The sequence below is a fragment of the Panthera uncia genome, chromosome B4 (assembly GCF_023721935.1).
Source record: "Panthera uncia isolate 11264 chromosome B4, Puncia_PCG_1.0, whole genome shotgun sequence".
Taxonomy (NCBI): domain Eukaryota; kingdom Metazoa; phylum Chordata; class Mammalia; order Carnivora; family Felidae; genus Panthera; species Panthera uncia.
Genome location: NC_064809.1, coordinates 126,982,152 through 127,004,802, shown reverse-complemented (window position 1 = coordinate 127,004,802; position 22,651 = coordinate 126,982,152). Strand labels below are relative to the sequence as shown.

General features: G+C 60.3%; 1 protein-coding gene across 1 annotated transcript in view; it reads left to right on the top strand.

The window, feature by feature from the left end:
• Positions 1–22,651, top strand: part of MYH9 (myosin heavy chain 9) — a 92,518-nt gene that overhangs the window by 68,451 nt on the left and 1,416 nt on the right. The window contains exons 16-40 of the mRNA XM_049626262.1: positions 37–230; positions 545–666; positions 1,401–1,470; positions 3,162–3,322; positions 4,176–4,284; positions 5,580–5,711; positions 6,122–6,328; positions 6,643–6,780; positions 7,828–7,951; positions 9,922–10,093; positions 10,852–11,064; positions 11,432–11,576; positions 12,829–13,035; positions 13,170–13,274; positions 13,525–13,677; positions 14,757–15,005; positions 16,051–16,263; positions 16,380–16,592; positions 16,881–17,042; positions 18,733–18,861; positions 19,857–19,945; positions 20,036–20,159; positions 20,429–20,637; positions 21,107–21,215; positions 21,319–21,491. Of these exons, the coding sequence (XP_049482219.1) occupies positions 37–230; positions 545–666; positions 1,401–1,470; positions 3,162–3,322; positions 4,176–4,284; positions 5,580–5,711; positions 6,122–6,328; positions 6,643–6,780; positions 7,828–7,951; positions 9,922–10,093; positions 10,852–11,064; positions 11,432–11,576; positions 12,829–13,035; positions 13,170–13,274; positions 13,525–13,677; positions 14,757–15,005; positions 16,051–16,263; positions 16,380–16,592; positions 16,881–17,042; positions 18,733–18,861; positions 19,857–19,945; positions 20,036–20,159; positions 20,429–20,637; positions 21,107–21,215; positions 21,319–21,491 (3,922 nt within the window). The remainder of the gene's footprint in view (positions 1–36; positions 231–544; positions 667–1,400; positions 1,471–3,161; positions 3,323–4,175; positions 4,285–5,579; positions 5,712–6,121; positions 6,329–6,642; positions 6,781–7,827; positions 7,952–9,921; positions 10,094–10,851; positions 11,065–11,431; positions 11,577–12,828; positions 13,036–13,169; positions 13,275–13,524; positions 13,678–14,756; positions 15,006–16,050; positions 16,264–16,379; positions 16,593–16,880; positions 17,043–18,732; positions 18,862–19,856; positions 19,946–20,035; positions 20,160–20,428; positions 20,638–21,106; positions 21,216–21,318; positions 21,492–22,651) is intronic.

The window sequence follows — 22,651 nt, the reverse complement described above, 5'->3', positions numbered from 1 at the left end:
CTGGGTATTCATGTGCTGTTTGGATGGTCTCCACAGTGGACCGCATCATCGGCCTGGACCAGGTGGCCGGCATGTCGGAGACGGCGCTGCCCGGGGCCTTCAAGACTCGGAAGGGCATGTTCCGCACCGTGGGGCAGCTCTACAAGGAGCAGCTGGCCAAGCTGATGGCCACGCTGCGGAACACCAACCCCAACTTCGTCCGCTGCATCATCCCCAACCACGAGAAGAAGGTGCGGGTGCTAGGCCCCTGTCTGTCTCCCCGGGCAGAACTGATTCCTCCCCACACACCCCGAGAGCCTCGGTGAAGGCCCCCCGCCCCCACCCCGGCTGCGATCGTAGCCGCCTTCCTGCTTGGGCACACCGTCTCTCTGTGGCCTTTCCCAGACCTGGGTCGGGTAACGTGGCTGTCCAAACCCGCGGGCCGCAGCGATGCCCGTTCCCCGGGGCTGTTCTCCCGTTGAGTCCGGAGGGGGCCTTGCCCTGCCTTTCTCCATCAATCCTCCACACGGGGGCGAGACCACATGCACGTTATTTGTTTCTCCAGGCTGGCAAACTGGACCCCCACCTGGTGCTGGATCAGCTGCGCTGCAACGGGGTTCTGGAAGGCATCCGCATCTGCCGCCAGGGCTTTCCCAACAGGGTGGTCTTCCAGGAGTTCCGGCAGCGGTGAGCCTCGGCCAGGAGGCTGCGTCTCCGGGGGCAGGGCACCCGGGCCAGGGAGCGGTGTCCCCGTCCACGGAGAGCTGAGGTCCGGTCCGCTCCCGCTCCTTCTCTGTGCCGCCCTCTGTGTGAGAAGGGATTTTTATTCCTAGTGATTGGGAGGCTTTGCTGCTGTTGGAGGAACCGGGAAGAGAAATTCAAAAGGAATCAGCCGGAGACTGGGGTGTTAGAGGAACTTTGTAGAAAAATGGAGATTGCAGAGCGCTGCAGCCTCTGGCCGTGCGCACAGAGAGGGGCGTTGATGACACCGTCCTGTTTGCCTCACGACTGCGTTCAGTGCCAGCCCTGTTTCTGGGGCCATCCCACGCGTTCGAGGCCCTGCGGCACCCGGGGGGAGAAGGGGAGCGCGGCCTTCCCGGGTTAGAGATGTGGACAGTGGGCAGTTAGCAATCGGGGAGCCCAAGCTAAAGCTCGCCCTCGAGTGGCCGAAACAGTCCAACGTGAGTTTCCATTCACTTTCTGGAAAACACGCAGGCGGCCTTTCTGTGCCGTTCAGCCTAAGAAAAGAGCGGGGTGGGATTTGCCAAATGTCTTCCTTCCTCGGGAGACCGTGGGGGAGAGAAGCCTAGCTGTGCTGCCCGTAGGGCCCGTCCTCCTCTCTCCGTGCGCCCCAGGCCACGTGGAATCCAAGCAAGGGTCCAGTGCAAGCATGGCTGACCAGGCTGCTCTTTTTCGCTCAGATACGAGATCCTGACGCCAAACTCCATTCCTAAGGGCTTCATGGACGGGAAGCAGGCGTGTGTGCTCATGGTGAGTACGGCTGCCACCTGCGCCTCCCTCTGGGGGTGGGCCCTCGGGCGGGAGGGTGCCCGTGTGCCCAGACAAGTGCGCCTCTCGCCCGATGACGGCTGTGCTCCGTGGTCCTGCTCTTGCTCTGGTCCTGATCCTGCCAGGCGCTCCGAGCGGGGGACCAGGGCGGTGTAGAGGACACCGGTGCTCCAGCCATGGCAGGGCTCTGACGTAGGAGGGGCTCTCCCTTCTTCTGGGGCACATTCTCGCGCTTTCTTGCTCATATCTCCTCTGATCGTCATGCCCAGTGTGGTCAGCAGAGGGCGCTTCCCCACCAGGGGAGCAGGCCTGGAGCACTGCAGCTGTCCCAACCTGCGCAGTCCATGCTTCCGGACGTTTCCTCTCGGCCCCTAGAGCAGTGCCTGATGTGCATTGGGCACTCTGAACTCTGCCGGGATGAAGGACGGCCTGTGGCGATGCCAGCCAAGCCGGGGCCTGATCCCACTCTGTCGTACTTCCTACTTTGTGGGCGTCCTGTTGTTCCTGATGGTCCAGGGTTAGCGGCCACTGCCTTTGGTCTCCTTTACTGGGCATTCTTCCCAAAGAGGAGGGAGGATGGGCTAGGGCGTTGGCAGAAAGAGAAGAGGGAAGAAGGAATCCAACGCCGACTGTGTGGGAGACTCTGCGTCAGATGAGAGGGAGGTGGGGTAGGAGGGAGGAAACCGTTCCCCACTGTCCCGCGCTCACCAGCCCCACCCCGTGGGACAGAAGGCGTGATCGGTGGAGGGTGTCTGGGCCACCCTTTCTCCAGGAGACTCAGTTAGTGGCTGTCCAGGTTAAAGGCCCCTCCTTCAGGTGCAGGCAGGGAAGATACCCACGCTGGCTCTGGCCCAGCCTCCCCTTCCTCCGGGATGACCGGGGCGTCTGTGGGCCCTGAAGCTCCCTCGGACCTGACTCTGCCCACTGCAGGCTCTGCCTTTTCAGAGCTAGTGCAGAATCCTCCTCTCCCAGGAAGAGAGGCGGCCCCTTGCCGGTGGGTTAACGAGAGAGCCTTGTGCCGCACCGAAACCATTCGGTGATGGTACTGGCCACTGAGATCTGTTCCTTACCCAGTACGTGTGGCCCCAGGCTGAGCACTTTGCTCTCCTTTCAGTTCCCGCAGCTGTCCTGGGGAGGAGGCACTATGACTTGCTTTCTTTGTTCACTGTTTAAAAAAAAAAAAAAAAAAAATTAAAGCCTTATTCCCATCTTCTAGCTGAGGGAGGGTGGGTTCCCAGAGGCTAAAGCCCCAGGCACCTAATCAGCGTCTGGTGCCGGGCTTGGCCTGAACTGGAGCGTGTCCTAGTCCTGGGTGAGGAGGTTGACGACGCTCAGCCAGCTCTCTCTGAGGGCAGCGCGGCTGGGCATTGGTAGTCCGTGATCGCGGTGTGCGGGGGCGGGAGGTCGAAGGAGAGGTCTTCAGGTCCCTTTAACGTCCAGGTTCTGTGTCTTTCTGCCGTCTCATGCGTCACTGCGCCCTGTGTGGGAAGCCACCTGCCGCTCCTCCCGGCATCCTCCGAGCCCGCCTTCTCTGGCTCCGGGGCCGCACAGGCCGCCCAGCGGAGAAGCGGCCGCTGGCAGACAGCCTCTCGGGGACAGACCACTGGCTCTCCGCGTTGCTCTGAGGGCCCCGTGGTGGCACGTGGTGAACGGCCTGCTCTGCTCCCGTCTAGATCAAAGCCTTGGAGCTGGACAGCAACCTGTACCGCATCGGCCAGAGTAAGGTCTTCTTCCGGGCCGGCGTGCTGGCCCACCTGGAGGAGGAGCGGGACCTGAAGATCACCGACGTCATCATCGGGTTCCAGGCCTGCTGCAGAGGCTACCTGGCCAGGAAGTAAGTCCTTAGAGGGGCCCGCCTCCGCCCAGCCTGCCTGTGCACGGGCCCTTCGCAGCCTTCCTGCCGCACAGGGGACTGTTGGGAACTGGTGGCCTGGGATGCCCTGACGCCAGTCGGAGGTCCAAGGGATGCCCACGTGGAGCTCCCTGCTCCCTGCCTTCTGAGTTTATGTCTGAGGTTTTAGGTGACGGGCTGGGAAGGGGGTGACTCTGTGCTTGGATTTGCCTGTCCCAAACAGTCCTGTTTACCAGTTCCTCGTGTGGGGATGATGCCCGGAACCTGGTCATCCCCAGAGTCCCCTGTGCTCCCAGGGCCCGGAGACTGTCCTTGGGTCCAGAGCAGCTCCTTTGAGAGTCGGGCTCACGTGCTGCAGGACAGCGGGTGTGGGAGCTGCACATTAGTCTCCTGACCGGGTCTGTGCTGAGGGACGTACATTCCACGTGAGCTGTGAGCACTGGGGGACAGAACAGGGGTTTGTGGTATCGGACCCACGGAGCCTTCATTTATCCAGAAGCCCCCGGTCGACACCTTGAGCCCCCCTTTGTAGGACGTCAGCTGCTGACGTTTTCCTGCCAATCAGAAGCCCCCGGTAGCAGGTGGCAGGAGGGTGGGACGCTAAAGTCAGTACATGTCCTCAGCCACCGGCCGTCACACTTGACTCGAACCTAGTTAGCTCGCGAGGGACTTTCACCCCTCGAACCCACTTCTCCCTTGGTGAAGGAGGGCGGTCGGGGTCCTTGTCGCCCTCTGTGGGGTCACCCACAGGACTCAGCGCCAAGGCCGGGCCTCTTCGCTACACTCCTGTCCAGAGGTCTGCGGTCCCCCACCCTGACCGCGTCTCTCCACCCAGGGCCTTCGCCAAGCGGCAACAGCAGCTGACAGCCATGAAGGTCCTGCAGAGGAACTGCGCCGCCTACCTGAAGCTGCGGAACTGGCAGTGGTGGCGGCTCTTCACCAAGGTGGGTTCTGGAAGGCGGCCCCACCTCCCCGTGGCCCGGTGGGCGCTCTGCCGGCCCCAGCTGCGGCAGAGGGGGACAGCGACCTCACGCCGGCCTCTGTGTGGGACTCACAGCCCCAGGGGTGGCTCCCTGACCGCGTGAGCCCGAGGCGGCCCTGCCCCGCCCGGTCTGGAGTGTGCAAGCCGTGTCGTGCCTGGTGCACGCGGCCCAGCCTGCCGTCGGGCTCAGAGCAGCTCCCGAGGTGTGACGGCCCCGCGTGCTGCCCGCGCTGTGCCCCCAAGCGGCCGCGGGGCAGTGGGTCAGAATCCGCACGCAGTCGTTCACCGGCTTTGTTTTTAACGTTTTATTTATTTATTGGGGGGGGGCGGGGTTGAGGGGCAGAGAGGGAGAGAGAATCCCAAGCAGGCTCTGTGACGCGGGGCTCAATCTCACAAACCATGAGATCATGACCTGACCCGAAATCAAGGGTCCAACGATGCTCACTCAATGCAGTCACGCGGGGGCCCCTCAGCTGCTTTTGTTTGTAAAAAATAGCCTAAAGAAGAGAATAAAAGCTCATGTGTAATCCATTCAACCCCAAGCCAACGTCAGTATTGAGTAGATGTCTCAATATTTATTCCCACTATCTTTTCTCCCTTAAGTCTTTGCTCAGTAACCCATATGCATTTTTACCCAGCTGAGCTCTGATTTCTGTAGACAATTTTGTGTTTTATATTTTCCATTTAGAATTCCTTCACGAACACCATTTTTTAAAAGTTAGCATGTTGTGGGGTGCCTGGGTGGCTCAGTTGGTTGGGCGACCAACTTCGGCTCAGGTCACGATCTCATGGTCCATGAGTTCGAGCCCCGCATCAGGCTCTGTGCTGACGGCTCGGAGCCTGGAGCCTGCTTTGGATTCTGTGTCTCCCTCTCTCTCTCTGCCCATCCCCTGCCCATGCCCTGTCTCTCTCTGTCTCTTAAAGGTAAATGTTAAAAAAAATTTTTTTAAGTTAGCACGTTGTTCCCTGGAAATGTGTCGTATTTTACCTGGTTACTTTCCCCACGGTGTCTCTTCAGCTCATTCCTAGTTTCTCACCGTTGTAAACAATGCCGTCGTGAACATCTTCCTGCATACGTGGGGGCCGTTTCCCTGACGTGTAATTAGCGGGGCAGAGGCCTGTGGCACACAGCACCGAGTTGATCCCCAGAAAGCTCGTGTGTGTTTGCACCTCCTTCCCGTCAGTCTCGCCAGCTTGCGTGGGCGCAGGTGAGGGGAAGGCCTCATGTTTTGGCCGTGCCCCCGTCTCCCCTTCTAGGTCAAGCCGCTGCTGCAGGTGAGCCGGCAGGAGGAGGAGATGATGGCCAAGGAGGAGGAGCTGGTGAAGGTCCGCGAGAAGCAGCTGGCTGCTGAGAACAGGCTCACGGAGATGGAGACGCTCCAGTCCCAGGTCGGTATCTGCAGGCTTCGCCCCGGCGGTTCGCGCAGCCGCTCCCGGTGCTGCCACCTGCTGGCCACCAGTAGGCGGGGCATGTTTGGGGTTTAAGGAGATGTCAACGGTCACTGTCAAGCAGCGTTCGTCTCTCCACAGATCCCGTTCGGGGTCCTGTGAGGTAGGGAGGGCCCCCCCGCCAGATGGGAGGTTCCTGAGTGTTAGGTTAGCCTCTCTGAGCCTGCATCCTGGGGTTCGCCGTGGCCAGCTCATGGAGTAGCGGTGAAGGATAAAGAACACAATATTTAGGAAGCGCCCGGGAGCCGAAGCAGCCTCCCCCCCCCGTGGGAGCCGAGCGAGACAGCACCTGGCCCCGAGTGGCCCAAGGAGGTCGCAGGGGGCTCACGTGTTCCGCGTGCTCCCCGCAGCTCATGGCGGAGAAGTTACAGCTGCAGGAGCAGCTCCAGGCGGAAACGGAACTGTGTGCCGAGGCGGAGGAGCTGCGGGCCCGCCTGACCGCCAAGAAGCAGGAGCTGGAAGAGATCTGCCATGACCTGGAGGCCAGGGTGGAGGAGGAGGAGGAGCGCTGCCAGCACCTGCAGGCCGAGAAGAAGAAAATGCAGCAGAACATCCAGGTAGAGGAGGGGGCGGGGCCGGACGCCGGAAATGGGGCGGCGGGGACGGGACCGGAGGCAACGCGGAGGCCGCCTGCGCTGCCCGCGGGGCCTCGGGCCCGTCTGGTTTCCCTGCCCCGGTCCTCGCCACGGCCAGCCTGAGTGGCCGGGGCGATCGGCTCGGCCTCGCTCGTGGCGGCACCGCAGAACGAGGGGCCACGCGACCGGACCGGGCCTCTCGTCCCCGTACCCCAGTTTTACAGACAGGACCCCCACGAGCGGGGGGCGGGCCGCGCGGCCCGCCACCCCTCACGGTCTCCCCGGCTCCGCGGTAGGAACTGGAGGAGCAGCTGGAGGAGGAGGAGAGCGCCCGCCAGAAGCTGCAGCTGGAGAAGGTGACCACCGAGGCCAAGCTCAAGAAGCTGGAAGAAGACCAGATCATCATGGAGGACCAGAACTGCAAGCTGGCCAAGGTGAGGCCCCGAGCGTGGAGACGCGGGGCCGCGGAGAGCGAGCGGCCGGGCGCGGGCGGCTCGAGGCCCGCGGCCTCCTCCCCCTGCCTGTGGCGCTGCGGCTTCTGCTGGGTCACGGTCACAGCTCCTCTTCCGGGGGTGTCCGCATTCTCTGGGAGCCAGCGTCCTGTTCAAAGGGATGTTTCTCACAGCGGAGTGGGGCCCAGGGGGAAGGTTTGGCCTCTGTTCTCAGGCTCTTGGCCGGCTCCCGAGACTCGTATCCGAGGGGTTTCGCACCTCAGTCACCAGCGGACTCTCCGCACCTTGGTGGCTCAGTGTTGTGGGGCGGGTGCCCTCCGTCAGCCATCTCCAGGGTGGTGGCTGTTTCTCTCAGAGCCAAGTCGGGTCCCTGTCAGAGTCTGCCAGTGAGCGGATCAAAGCCCAGAGGTGTGTCACAGAAGGAAGGACGGGGGGCAGAATGTCGTCCTCGATCCCCAGAGCGGGGACTGAGGGGTTGAAGGGGCAGGACGCCTGCCTGCAGACTCTGACACGAGACCAAGATGCATGCTGAACGATGGCGCTTGCTGGGTGGGTCACCTTCGTGGGGCACCTTGCTGACGTTAGGACCCTAGCGGTGGCCACACAGCAGAAAGCCAGGACAGCAGCCGGGGCTGTGTGGGAACACAAGTAACGGGGGAGGGGGGGGGCACGGCCCACCTAGTGGATGAGTGTGGGGCACAGAGGGCGGTGTCACTGTGTGTGAATCCCCTTGGTGATGCTAGCTGCCACCTGGACGCCGTTCTAACCCAAGCCCAGAGGGGTGACACAGGTCCAGGAAGGCCTTGGGCACCCACATTTGTAGACCCTAAGGAAGCTTATCCGGCCCTTTCAGGGGCGCTAGTGACCTTTCAAAATTACCCTCTGATCCAGGAACTCCTAGTGAATCAAGTAGTTAAGGCCCGCCCCTTCGTCCAATTCTAAATTGCCGGGCGGGTCATAGTTTGAAGGAGAGCTGAAGCGTTCTGTGCTCAACTAACTTTAAGCTCTGACCCACCCTCGCCCCCGCAGGAAAAGAAGCTTCTGGAAGACAGAATAGCGGAATTTACCACCAACCTCATGGAAGAGGAGGAGAAATCCAAGAGCCTTGCCAAACTCAAGAACAAACACGAGGCGATGATCACCGACCTGGAAGGTGAGAGGGCGGTGGGCGGGAGCTGACGGACCCGGGGACCAGGCCCCCCGCCTCCAGGGCCAGCCTGGGCCTCACTCTTGTGCTGGTCTCACGTTCGTGTGTGCAGGCAGGCTCGCAGTCTGCAACTCCCAGCCACCGCTCTGAAAGCCTAGGGACAACTCTGTCTCTACGGGAGCCTGGGCCTCCAGGCACTGGCTGGGCTGGGGAGGGGTGTCCCCAACGTGAGGAGCTCTCGAGAGAACGATTCGGCGTCTCTCCGTTGTCGTGTGCCGTGAGCTGCACAAGACTGACTTCCTACGAGGTTCTGGGTGCGACCCTCGCTCTGCCACTTTACCAGCTGTGTCATCCTGTCGGCCTCGTTTCTCTTCCCGCCAAGGGGGACACGGTGAACGGGCGGCCATGGGGACTGAACTCAACCACACAGAGACACGCTGTGTATGCTCTGCTGGACAGGTGCCGTGAGAGGCCGTTGCTTGACGTGGGGCAGGGTGACAATCGTGCCTTTGCCTCCCTGGGTCCCTGGAGGAGGACAGGGTAGATAGAACACAGGTCTGTGTCTGTCTGTGGACTTCTCACCCCTGCGTCTGGAGAGGCGTGGACGGCAGAGGGAGAGGGAGAGGGCACCATGGGGGTGCTGTGAGCTTGTGCCAGAAACCCCAGCTCCCTTGGTGGAGACACAGGGCAGCCCGGCCTGTCTGGGGTGCTTGTTGATGCCCCCTGGATGTAGGGCCCACACCAGCCAGGTTGACCTGCAGGAGGGCTTTCCCGCCCCCCCCCCCCCCCCCCCCCCCGCCCCACCCCGTCACATTTGTATGGGACGAGGCGAGTCAGACCGGCAAGGGGAAGCGAGGTGCTGACAGAGGTCTCCCCCCACGGACTCCCTGCCTCGGCCCGGAACAGTCTGAAACACTCAGCCATCCAGGTGTAGGAGGGTACAGCCCCCAGGGCAGGTGCACACAGAGAGGGTCTGGTTAGTTTGACACTGCTGAGTGTTAAAGATGTGGAGCAGTCCAAATGTGCGCGCGCGCGCACACACACACACACACACACACACACACACACACACACACGCACACGGCTGGTGGGAGCATAAACTGGTAGGCAGCCTTGATCCATTTGGTGTTGCCTGGTGAGGTAGAAGCTTCACGTGCCCACAACCAACCCAACATTCCCGGCCCTGTGCGCTGGGGGTCCCGGGCAGGAGCGCTCCCGGAAGCACCATTCTGGGGGCACACAGGGAACAAACCCCAAATGCCCGTCAGTTGTAGGACAAATAGACGAGCTGTGGTATGTTCACACAACGGAACCCTCTACTGGTCCATGTGGATCCATTGCAGTGACACTTCGCTTGCCAAATCTCAAGGTCACGATATCGAGTGACAAAGGCAAGTTGAGGAATAAAAGTCGCTAACCCTTAGTGAGCACTGACCCTGGGCTAGGAGCTGTCCTAAGTGTAGAGACTGACGCTCATGAGCCTTGCAATGTAATGAGGCAGATTGTCTCATTGTCCTTATTATTCGGATGACACATGACAAAGCTGAGGGATTACCTGAGTGACGTCCTAGTGGAAATTGTAAAGCCAGACATTGGACCGCGAATCCCGTATACCGACTGTAAATTTCATACAGGACGTTCCCATGTAATTTAGGTTCATGAAAAATTAAACATACTTTTTAGGGACACGGACGTGGTACAGCCTTAAAAACAAGGGAACTGTGAACACAGTCTTCAGGGAGAGTAGGTCCCCAGTGGGGAGGTCAGCAGGGTCGGGAGGGGGGTGGCCTGGACCTGGCAGCTCGCAGTGTCTTCATCCAGGCGTTGGGTACAAGTGTCTGCGTGCGGTGATCCTTTAAGGTTCACGTATGGTACGGAACAAACACTCAGTATTTTATGTAAAAAATGGAAAACAAAGACGGAAAAATCAGCAGGCGCTGAGGGCTGTGTCGGGGCTCCCCGCGCTTCCTCCCCAGAGCGCCTCCGGAGGGAGGAGAAGCAGCGTCAGGAGCTGGAGAAGACCCGCCGGAAGCTGGAGGGAGACTCCACCGACCTCAACGACCAGATCGCCGAGCTGCAGGCCCAGATCGCCGAGCTCAAGATGCAGCTGGCCAAGAAAGAGGAGGAGCTACAGGCCGCGCTGGCCAGGTGAGGGCAGCAACCCCACCACCCCACCCCCCCCCCCCCCCCCCGCGCCTCCCAACCCTGTCATCTTGGAGCCACTGCGCTCACTGCAAGACCTGTCCTGTCCGCTAAAAGTTACGAGTGTGGCCTCTAAAAGTCATCTGCTACGTCACACAACCACCACAGGCCTTCCCTGTCTTGCATTTTAAATTTACTGGCTACAGGCGTGCTTTAAAAAAAAAAAAAAAAAAAAGCTTTGTTTTACAGCAGTTTTAAATTCACAACAAAATTGAGCAGAAGGTGCACAGAAATCCCATAGGCCCCTCCTCCCATGGCCTCCCCCACTGTCACGTCCCAGGCCAGGGTGGCACATTTGTTCCAATTCTTGGAACCTGCAATGCCATGTGATTATCCCTCACAGATTGTCTACGGCAGCCTTTGTGTTTTTACTCAGTTGCTGTCATGACGGGCTGTAACATTTTATTCCCTTTTCAAGTGTTTTCGTTTTAACACTTAATCTTTATTTATTTTTATGTTTGGAGCATTGAGTTATGTTTGGAAAATGAAGTGATTCTTCTGTGAGGTTTTCTAGGTCTCAAAGTGGTTTTGCTCCTAAACCTGCTGGAAGCTCCCGATGTTGTTTTTGCGGAGAGGAGCGCCTAAGAGCCATGGTTATGACTTCCAGAAGCGGCTTCCGCTGCTCCTCTCCAAAGCCTGTTCTGCAGACCCTGCTCCCCGAGGCAGAAGGGCCCTCCTCCTGATGTCCGTGCTCTCTTTGGCAGAGTGGAGGAGGAAGCCACCCAGAAGAACATGGCCCTGAAGAAGATTCGGGAGCTGGAATCACAGATTTCCGAGCTCCAGGAAGACCTGGAATCTGAGCGCGCTTCCAGGAATAAAGCTGAGAAACAGAAGCGGGACCTCGGGGAGGAGCTGGAGGCTCTGAAAACGGAACTGGAGGACACTCTGGACTCCACGGCAGCCCAGCAGGAGCTCAGGTGTGCCACGAGGCCAAGGAGCCGAGTCACCGGGGGCGGGGGCGGGTGGCAGGGAGAGGGAAGCCGGGAAGGGGGGCGGGCGGCACTAGAAGGCAGAGAGGATAATGCCCCCTCGGCAGCTCCTCCCTAGGGTGTTGAAAAATCTGGCTTGGAGTTCAGGGCGGGCTTTAAGGCTGAAAGGGCCCAGATTTCTCTACAAAGTGGGACCGCGAGCCCGGGCTGGAAGATGCACAGCCGAGGAAGGAGGCGCCTGGGCAGCAAGGCTGGGGCGGCCGCCGCCCCTTGCCGGCATATCTGCAACCTGGGAAGAAGAGCCCCGGGCGGCATGCCCAGGCCTGGCCTCCATCCTGAGGGTGCTTCTCTCCAGGTCCAAACGCGAACAGGAAGTGAACATCCTGAAGAAGACCCTCGATGAAGAGGCCAAGACCCACGAGGCGCAGATCCAGGAGATGAGGCAGAAGCACTCACAGGCTGTGGAAGAGCTGGCTGAGCAGCTAGAGCAGACGAAGCGAGTGCGTGGGTGGTGCCAGGCTGCTGGGGGGGGCCAATCCGAGACTGAGGGCGGTGCCGGGCTGCTGGCGGGGGGCCAGTCCGAGACTGAGGGCGGTGCCGGGCTGCTGGCGGGGGCCAATCCGAGACTGAGGGCGGTGCCGGGCTGCTGGCGGGGGCCAATCCGAGACTGAGGGCGGTGCCGGGCTGCTGGCCAGGGAGGCCATCCTGGAGACTGCTGCCACTCGCTAGGGCCGAGCCTACAGAGAACAGCCTGTTTGCCTCAGTTTCCCCATTTGTAACGATAGTCTGTCTCATGCAAATACATGACAGGTGGGGCTGACGGCGTGTAGAACAGGTGAACAATAAGGGGTCAGTAAGTTCAAAAACTAGCATCACTGGTATTTTGTTCAGGACCCCATCAGGCCAGAAAGCCTCAAGGGATTGGAGTGGCCTGGTGCTGAAGCCTTAGGGTTTTCTGTGGAGCACCTTCAGCGGTCAGCTGGATCTTGGTGGGAAGCCCTGGGCTGCTCACCGCGCTAGTCTTGGGCAGGTGGCTGGGCCAGGCAGTTTGTCTAGACACGTTCTGAGTGCTGTGGCTCCCAGCGCCAAGCCACTCTTGCCGGCAGCCTGAGAATATTCTGAGGCCTGTGTGTTGTTCTCAGAAGCACGCGGTGTCCACCGGCATCCCTTCTGGGGGAGCCTTTCCCTGCCCTTCAGTTTTTCTCACCTGACACGCCTTCAAGTTCATACAGCTCCCCTCGAACTTGTCTGACCCTGCAGCCAGCTCAGCACAGAGTAGAATGGCGTGTGCAGTTGAGTCTGTAAACGCCACTCTCATATCTTTTAGAAGATGTTTACGTTATTACCCGGAAGATCAAATTTCAAAGAGGCTTTACTGGAAGCCTGACTGAGCAGTTATAATTTCCCTCATCTTATGATAATGTCGCCAAAGTCGTGGTAGATGAGCCGTGAAAACACCTCACGCTTGAACGTCCCCTCTGCCCGGTGAGGGAGGCTGGCAGGGATCGTTTCAGAGGGGAGGGCACGTGCCAAACACCCCGTCCATCTGAGCGATGAGGATGGACCCGGCTTGGCTTTCTGAGCCCACACCTCTTGCCTGCACGCCATCCCCTGAACTTGGCCCGTGTCTTTGCTGCAGGGGCGGCAGGTTCTGTCTCTGGACCTGGTGGTTCCCCCGGTGCCGTTAGGAAGACCAACCTCACGCCGGGGCACCGACGCGCCTTGGCACATCTTTGCCTTTGTCCCCACCAGGTGAAAGCCAACCTGGAGAAGGCGAAGCAGACCCTGGAGAACGAGCGAGGGGAGCTGGCCAACGAGGTGAAGGTCCTGCTGCAGGGCAAAGGGGACTCCGAGCATAAGCGGAAGAAAGTGGAGGCCCAGCTGCAGGAGCTGCAGGTGAAGTTCAACGAGGGAGAGCGAGTGCGCACGGAGCTGGCCGACAAGGTCACCAAGCTGCAGGTGAGGCCTCCGCTGGGACCCGGGCCTGGGCAGGGGTGCCTTCGACAGCAGCTCAGGTCCACCTTGGCCTGAGAGCCGAGGTGGGGCCAGAGCAGTCACGGCCCCTGTCCCTTGTCTCTTCCGTCCCCGTGCAGGTTGAGCTGGACAACGTGACCGGTCTCCTCACCCAGTCTGACAGCAAGTCCAGCAAACTCACCAAGGACTTCTCTGCTCTGGAGTCACAGCTGCAGGACACACAGGTAAGGTGGCAGCCGGTCCCTGCCCCGGACCTTTCCTGGGAGGACGCTGAGCCCCTGCGGCATCGGCTGCCCCGGTTCATCTGATGAGCCGCCCTCCCCTGTATCCACGGGGTCTCTGGGTCCTCCTGGCGCCCCCAGCTGTCCCCCGAATCAGAGGGACCAGCTCCTCCATCCTGCCGAGGGTGTGGGGCCCGGGAGGCTCTGACTCGGCGCCTCCTGAGCCCGTGCCCCCCGCTCGTCCTCGGTGTAGGAGCTGCTGCAGGAGGAGAACCGGCAGAAGCTGGGCCTGAGCACCAAGCTGAAGCAGATGGAAGATGAGAAGAACTCCTTCAAGGAGCAGCTGGAAGAGGAGGAGGAGGCCAAGCGGAACCTGGAGAAGCAGATCGCCACCCTCCACGCCCAGGTTCAGTGCCGGCTCCCCCTCCGTGCCCCGGGCCGCACGGATGACCCAGGGAAACTGGCTGGATTCTGCAGGCTTGGGGGGGTGGGGGGGTGGGGGTGGGGTTTCCGGCGGGGCACCCGCCTGCACATTTGGACCCTCAGGCCCGTCCCGAGCCGGGCGCCCTCCCTCGGGGAGCTCCCACCCTCCCCGGCCCGAGCTCTTAGCCAGGGGGACCCAGGCAGAACTCAGGGATCCGTGAACTTGGCTAGAGGCGACGTCACATCTGTCTGGCCACCAATCTGGCTGACGTTTAGCGTTTTCTTCCGTTAGGAACACAGGCAGTAAGGCATGACCGCAGCGGTGCTGGGGTTCGATAGAAACTGCCGGTCACCGCGTCGGAGCTGAGGCAGGGCTTTGGGGGTGTCCTCGTGCTCCCCGCCACTTCAGGAGCTGGTATTACACGTGCTACTAGGGCAGCACGTGGGTTACTGTATCAGGGCTTAAAAAAGCACGCGGTAACCGCATTTTTCCATATCGGTTTACTTGGTGATCCTATACGTCTTATGCGTGTTAAAGCATCGTTCTAAGAGGGACGCCATAGTCTTTTTCTAGACTATCAAAGCGCCCACAACCAGAACTAGGTCAAGAGCCCCGTTCTACATCCTGTCTTGGGACTTCAGTGTGCTGGGCCAGGAGACCCGCCCCACCTCCTCGGGGTGGGCCCGGAGCCCGTGTGACAGTCTGGGTGGGAGCAGCTGTCACGTACGGGGCGGCAGCTGTGTCTCCCGGAGCAGGGAGGGGCTGTGGGACGGGTGTCTGTGGCACTCCTGCCTCCCGCAGACTGTGTCCGTGGGGAGAGGCCGATGGAGAAGCCTCCCCTCTGGTCCGTCTCTGTAAAATAAGGCTTGGTGTTCGTCACGACTGGGAGGCCTCCCCCTGGCCTGCCCACTCTAGGCAGAGGCCCTCTGCGGAAACCCCGTTTCTCTCGCCCCGGCGGAAGAGGGGCGTCCCCGTGCCTGGGCCTCCGTCCATGAGGTAGCAGGCAAGCCGCCGTCCCGGGCACGGGGCGGCTACCTCCCTAAGTCTGTGCTCCCGTCCAGATGACGGACGTGAAGAAGAAAATGGAGGACGGCGTGGGGTGCCTGGAGATAGCGGAGGAAGCCAAGAGGAAGCTCCAGAAGGACCTAGAGGGGCTGAGCCAGCGCTACGAGGAGAAGGCGGCCGCCTATGACAAGCTGGAGAAGACGAAGACGCGGCTACAGCAGGAGCTGGACGACCTGCTCGTGGACCTGGATCACCAGCGCCAGACCGCCTCCAACCTGGAGAAGAAGCAGAAGAAGTTCGACCAGGTACGTGCCGCACGGCATGGCCTCGCGTGCGAGGGCCTCAGTGGTCCCCCTCGGGGAGGGCGTCTCTTCCCCTTTCCGGTTCCTTACATCTTTCAAATGGCCTATGATGAGCCCCTTTTACGATGAGTGGGGATGTTTTTTCTTTTTGAGTAAACTCTGCCCCCGACGTGGGGCTCGAACTCATGATCCCAAGATCAAGAGTCACGTGTCTTACCGACTGAGCCAGCCGGGTGCCCCTGTTGTTTAGGGTTTTTATTTATGTGTCATACCTCTGTCTCCTTCCAAATACTCTGAGGCAGCTTACAGAGACACAGATGGTGGGATAGGATAGAAAAACAGTAAGTCCGGCGTCGGCCCAACCGGCCGGCTACGGCCCTGCACTTGTTGCCGTGGGCAAAAGTGCGTTAGACCTTGCCACGTTCCCTCACGTGCCGGTGTCTCCGGCTGCTTTCGTGGTTTCACAGAGTCCTGCAGCGTCTCACGCATTCATCGTCTGGCCCTTTAAGGAGCGGGTCGGGGACAAAGAGGTGTTGGGGCAGAGGGAACAGGAAGGTGGGGAGATAAGGTCTGGCCGCGGGTGGGCCCACGTGGAGGGTGGACACCGGAAACTTGAACTTGCCCGGGCATCCTTCATGAGGGGCACAGGTGGGATCTGGGCCTCTCAGCGGCCAGACCGACATCCTTTTTAGGGGAAGCACCGACCGGTTGTTGAGGAGAGCAGAGCCTTTTCTGGTTCTGAGAGGGGAAGGTGTCCCGTGGGTTCCCACGGAAGGGGCACCATGGGACCTGCAGGACCACGATTAGTAAATGGTCAACGCTGCAAGCAGACTTCAGAGCGCACCGTCAGAGGTGATCTCTGCCCGCCTCTGGTTCCGAGGACACCCCGCATGGCACGCGCCACGCTCAGAAGCGGTGGCCTGTGCCTGCTCTTCGCGGTCCCCTCCCCTCGGACCAGCGCCTGGGGCCCTCATCCCCCGAGGAGTTCGGGTCCGTGTGCTTTGCCCGCCTGAGGTCCGCACGCTCACGGTGACCACCTCTCCCCCAGCTGCTGGCCGAGGAGAAGACCATCTCTGCCAAGTACGCGGAGGAGCGCGACCGGGCGGAGGCGGAGGCCCGGGAGAAGGAGACCAAGGCGCTGTCGCTGGCCCGGGCCCTGGAGGAGGCCATGGAGCAGAAGGCAGAGCTGGAGCGGCTCAACAAGCAGTTCCGCACGGAGATGGAGGACCTCATGAGTTCCAAGGACGACGTCGGCAAGAGCGTGAGCACCGAGCTGGTGGCCGGCCTGTGGGGGGGGGGGGGGGGTGCTGAGCGGACACCGAGGCCGGAGGCCTCATCCCTCCGCTTCTGATGTGGCCCCCTTGGGGCGGGGGGCAGGTCCACGAGCTGGAGAAGTCCAAGCGGGCCCTGGAGCAGCAGGTGGAGGAGATGAAGACCCAGCTGGAGGAGCTGGAGGACGAGCTGCAGGCCACCGAGGACGCCAAGCTGCGGCTCGAGGTCAACCTGCAGGCCATGAAGGCCCAGTTCGAGCGGGACCTGCAGGGCCGCGACGAGCAGAGCGAGGAGAAGAAGAAGCAGCTGGTCAGACAGGTGCGGACGCCCCTCCCACTGCCCTTGCCCCCGGGCAGAGGTGGGCAGGGGTGCCCCCTTCGTCCCCCAGTTTCCGGTCGGCTTCCTTTCTCCTTCCTCTCCCCGGGCTGTCTTGGGCTCCTTGTCCACCCCTCCCACGTCCTTGCGTTCCAGCCCTCTGTCACCGGGGTCAGGGACCCTCTCGGTCAGTAATCGTCCTTGGCCGCAAGTAGCCCCCCCCCCCGTGCACGGAGTGGAGCAGGGCTTGGGGGCTGGTGCCGCCGCCCGAACCGCCCTCCCGTCCCCCAGGTGCGGGAGGTGGAGGCAGAGCTGGAGGACGAGAAGAAGCAGCGCTCGATGGCGGTGGCCGCTCGGAAGAAGCTGGAGATGGACCTGAAAGACCTGGAGGCCCACGTCGACTCAGCCAACAAGAACCGGGACGAGGCCATCAAGCAGCTGCGGAAGCTGCAGGTGAGGTCAGGCCGGGCCACGCTGGGCGCGGCTGCCCCCGCGGCTCTGGCCTCGCAGGGGTCTGGGACACTAGTGGGGCGCTGCTGAGTGCCGAGGGGCACCGCCTTCCCCTCTCTGAGGAAGGACCCGCGTGCCCTTAGCCCCATCTCACGGGTGGGGACTCAGACCCAGGGGTCAAGCGGAAGCGAAACAGAAGCAAACTTGCATTAAGATCGTAGGCTTTGCGCCCATTAAACAAAGAAACCCCTGTAAACCTGGAAACTCGATGACGTTAGGAAAGTAGTCACCTGGTGGCAGATTTCCAGAGTAAACCAGATCTGGCCCACGTAACCACCCAATCCAGCCTTGGGGGACAGCGATGGGAGGTTCCGACCTGAGCACGGAACCCTACATGCAGCACAGAGCACAGAACACATACTTGGAGAGTTCTCACCAGTGATTAAAGTTCACAAGTTTTACTCGCTTACATGTTTTTAATTTTAATTTTATTCAAAAAAATTTTTAATGTTTATTTTTGAGAGAGAGAGAGAGGGAGACACAGAATCTGAAGCATGCTCCCAGGCTCTGAGCTGTCAGCACAGAGCCCGATGTGGGGCTCAAACTCAGGAACTGGGAGATCATGACCTGAGCCAAAGTCTGACGCTTAACTGACTGAACCAGCTGGGCGCCCCTTAATTTTATTCTTATGATAAATTCAGTGTGGTTAACGTACAGAGTTATGTTAGTTTCAGGTATATGATATAGTGATTGAGCACTTCTCTGTGTAACTCAGTGTTGATCAAGATAAGTGTTAAAGAGGGGCGCCTGGGTGGCTCAGTCGGTTGGGCGTCCGACTTCAGCTCAGGTCACGATCTCGTAGTTTGTGGGTTCGAGCCCCGCATCCGTCTCTGTGCTGACAGCTCGGAGCCTGGAGCCAGCTTCGGATTCTGTGTCTCCTCTCTCTGCCCCTCCCCCGCTCAAGCTTTGTCTCTGTCTCTCTCAAAAATAAACAAACGTTAAAAAAAAAAAATTAAAAAAAATAAGTGTTAAAGATAATAAATCGTAAAAAACATCCTTGAGAAGCCACATCACACCCAGAAAACCAGCAACAGGAAGACCAAATTCGGTGTCGGTGGGCGAGGTCGTAGAGCCCAGATGCTCTCGTTGCTGGTGGTGGTTCCACCTGGTACCATCTGGCCTGGAGAATCCCAATTTGGGATTTATCTGCAGAAAGGGAAAAAGGAAACAGAAAAAAGACAAAACAAAACCCTATTTGACCAAGATCTTTAGAGTTTAAATCACAGGAGAAGAACAGAGGAAATGGGTTTCTACCTCTGGTCGGGGCTGACCTGGCAGGTGGGCATTGACCTAGAGCAGTGGGTGGCACGGGGGGACAGCTCCAGAGCGCCAGACTCGAGTCCACAGGAAGTCGTGGAAGGCGAAACCCAGACAGCAGCTCGAACTAATGTGTAACCAGTGACTAACACTGCCAAAACCATGCCCTGTAACCTTAGTGGTCACGAAAGTGTAAAAAGGACACAGGGTAAAGAGGCATTTGTCCTTATCGCCTTGCCCTTTCACTGTTGAGTTGGTTAAATGTGGTGTCAGGCCGAGAACCAGCCTCCGATGCCTGTGGGTAGGGTGTCCGTGCGCGGGGTGGGGGGGCTGGCAGCTGTGGCGGTGGGTGCCAAGCCTCCCTTGCCCACCACAGGCCCAGATGAAGGACTACGTACGGGAGCTAGAAGACACGCGCACCTCCCGCGAGGAGATCCTGGCACAGGCCAAGGAGAACGAGAAGAAGCTAAAGAGTATGGAGGCCGAGATGATCCAGCTGCAGGAGGTGGGCAGGCCGCGAGGATGGCACTCGGGGGGCATTCGGGGGTCGCTGCCCTCTGGCCAGCAGGGGGCAGCGGAGGGCCTCCACCCAGCCAGCCTGGGCACCCCCCTACCCCCCCCCACCGCCCCCCTCCCGGGCGCTGCTGGCCAGGAACTAGCCCAACTCTGGCAATGGGGTGGGGGTGGTTTTTGCTTTATGAAGGAAATCCCCGAGGGGTTTCGTTAAGCAGCAAGGCTCCCTCGTGTGAGTAAAACGTGTGTGTGAATTAAATTGTCACCATTTGGGGCCAGCTCCCTTGCATGAGATGAAGCTTGGTGGTAATCATCGCCTCCTGCTGGGAGTTGGCACCTGGAAGGAGGGTCCTTCTCCAGCGCTGGTGCGCGGCATGCCCCCCACCCCCCAGCCTTGTCGGTCACACGCAAGGGGCATATTGTGAAAGGCTTCCGGCGGCCCTAGGCAGTCTCCTGTACCGTGAGCCGACTGGCTGCCTGGTGCCCCTACCCGGGCCCGGTGTCCAGTCTCACCTGAGGGCTGTGCTTTTCTGCCTGGGCCTGGGCTGATGCCTCCCTCTGAGGTCACGTGTGGGTCTCTGTTGAGGCTTTCAGAGCCCCCATGCTCTCACCCTGATTAAATCCCTGCCTTATCCCCCCGACTTCCGGTCTCCCCAGAACACAGAGGAACCAGCGTATCCGTTAGGGCAGGACGGTTTTTTATTTCCATCCCCAGCATATGGCTTGGTTCCTAACACTTACACGTAGGGGCTTTGCAAACACGTGGTGCCTAAGCTATGGTCCGAGAGGAAGGAATCAGCCCTGTGAGTTAGAGGGGCTCATGAGGAAGGGCTTCGTGGAGGAGGCAGGCCTGGGGGGTGGGGGGGGAGTCGAGAGGAAGGGCCAGGATTCCGGGAGCGTGGTGCTTGCAGAGTATCAGGAAAGGGAAGGGGGGCTCTCGGGGCTCTGGGCTGCCCCAGGGGGTCACCGTCTGGGTCCCCGTGGCAGGAACTGGCAGCGGCCGAGCGTGCGAAGCGCCAGGCCCAGCAGGAGCGGGACGAGCTGGCCGACGAGATTGCCAACAGCAGCGGCAAAGGGTGAGCCGTGGCATGGCGTGTTCGGCTGGGGGCTGGGGGTGTCCCGCCTCTGGGACAGGCCCCTTCTCACTCCTCCCTGCCCTCGCCCAGAGCCCTGGCCTTGGAGGAGAAGCGGCGCCTGGAGGCCCGCATCGCCCAGCTGGAGGAGGAGCTGGAGGAGGAGCAGGGCAACACGGAGCTGGTGAACGACCGGCTGAAGAAGGCGAACCTGCAGGTGGGCGGGGGCCGGGGCTGCGCGGGCACTCCTTCCAGACAAGGCTCCGCTCCTCCCAGACGGCGGCTGGCGGAAGCCGAGCGCTCGCGGTGCTTAGGGGAGCACGTCCTGGACCCTGGCTCTGGAGGAGCTCCCTTTCCTGGGAAGACCCAGAGCTTGCCGGCCCCGGGGCCTGGTGTCATCAGGGGCCCCTCGGGACCCAGCGGCCTCACGTGTGCCCCAGCCAGGGTCCCCAGCCTTCCTCGGGTCACCGGCCCTCCTTCCCGCAGATCGACCAGATCAACACCGACCTGAACCTCGAGCGCAGCCACGCCCAGAAAAACGAGAATGCGCGGCAGCAGCTGGAGCGCCAGAACAAGGAGCTCAAGGTCAAGTTGCAGGAGATGGAGGGCACTGTCAAGTCCAAATACAAGGCTTCCATCGCCGCCCTCGAGGCCAAGATCGCACAGCTGGAGGAGCAGCTGGACAACGAGACCAAGTAGGTGCCCCTGCTCGGCTCCTGCAGCGACCCGCAGGGGCCTCACGGGGCCGGGGTCGGAGCCCGAGGGCCACCTCCACGGCGGGAGTTTTGACAGCTGTCTGGGGGCTGACTCAGACGCAGGTGGGGGTTCCTGTGGGCTCAGCAAGACTGAGGCTTCTTTGGAGGTACTGGGGGGGGGGGGGTCACACTGGGCCCCACATCTCAATTCCCCTTTACTGCCTCCACATCTGCTTTTTGGACTATGTCACCTCCCTCCCTGAGCCTGTTTCCTCATCTGTGAAACGGGGCTGGTCACAGCGCCTCCCTTAGGGGACCTGGGGTGTTCGGTGGAGGTGGCCCGCCTCGGCCTCAGGGCCTCCCTGGGGAGGAAATGCCCACGAGGCCCCAGAACAGGTTGTCCAACTGGTGGCGTGTGGCTGGACCCTCGAAGGGAGGGTCCCTGAGCCGCCGCGTCTGTGCCTCGCAGGGAGCGCCAGGCGGCCTGCAAGCAGGTGCGTCGGGCCGAGAAGAAGCTCAAGGACGTGTTGCTGCAGGTGGATGACGAGCGGAGGAACGCCGAGCAGTTCAAGGACCAGGTGTGTTTGCGCGCGGGGCCGCCCGGGTCGTGGCTGGCGAGGGGTCCCCCGGCCTCCCGCATCAGAGCCCCTAACCGGGGCCGCCGGCCACACGTCTCTGCAGGCTGACAAGGCATCCACCCGCCTGAAGCAGCTCAAGCGGCAGCTGGAGGAGGCGGAGGAGGAGGCCCAGCGGGCCAACGCCTCCCGCCGGAAACTGCAGCGCGAGCTGGAAGACGCCACCGAGACGGCCGACGCCATGAACCGCGAGGTCAGCTCCCTCAAGAACAAGCTCAGGTGAGCCCGGCCCCCTCGACACCCTTCCTTCTCCTCCCGAAAGTCAGTGCGCTCCGAAGAGCACGTTTCACCAGATTCGGCTCCTAGAAACTGGTTCCGTTCGTCAACTAGATGTCAGTGGGCAAGGCGCCCCGTGCTCCCGCTGGCCCTGGGCCGGCTCTGCCCCCTGGGCCGTTGCCCGGCCTTTTGAGTAAACCGTGAAGTCTGGGTAATTCGTTCCCATCTCCTCTGAAAAATCTGGTCACGTGGCTGCTCTAAACGTGACGAGGATGTTTCCGTGTTGCGTTTTTTGCATTAGAAGTTGCTGGAAGTGACCGGGCACGTCCCCGGCACGTGCTATGTGCCTTGTAAACATTTGCTGAGTGAGTCCCGGTGCCCAGTCACAAGGCCCGTGCCCACAAGGATGGCTGCCTTGCGTTTCTCGAGGAGCGTTTCCCTTCAAGAAGTATCAGATGGGTCTTTCCCCCAGGTCTCACTTCTTACCTCTTTTTCTTTTAATTTTTAAATTTAAAATTTTTTTAAGAAAAGTTTTTAATGTTTATTTATCTTTGAGAGAGAGAAGGAGAGTGCAAACAAGAAAAGGGCAGAGAGGGAAAGAGACACAGAATCGGAAGCAGGCTCCAGGCTCCCAGCTGTCTGCATAGAGCCCAACGCAGGGCTCGAACCCACGAACTGTGAGACCATAACCTCAGCCAAAGTCAGACGCTCAATCAACTGAGCCATCCAGGAGCCCCTCTCGTTGCTTTTATGCCTAAAGAAGATAAGACGTGGTTGAGCGTCTGACTTTGCCTGGAGCCTGCTTCTCTCTCTCAAAAAGAAATAAATGTTAAAAAATGTGAAATAGCGACGAGAGCAGATGTTCTAGCCAGAACTTAATATTTTCTTGCACGTGATGGGAAGAGGGTGTTGGTATCTGTGTACCGTGTGGAGTTATTCTGTATCTCTTGGTTACACTGTGTGCTCAAAGTTTGAGCGAAGGGTGGCATTTTGCAGAAGGTGACTCTGCTTCTGGGCGTTCTCCCTCTCGATCAGTCCCAACTTGCTGATGTTTGTCTTCACCAGTGTCTCGGGTTAGAGCGGGAGGCTGTGTTCCCAAGGCCCCGTGTTACTTCTCCCTGTGCGATGTTGGGGCCTGGGGTCCCTCTAAAGCGCTTTGAAAT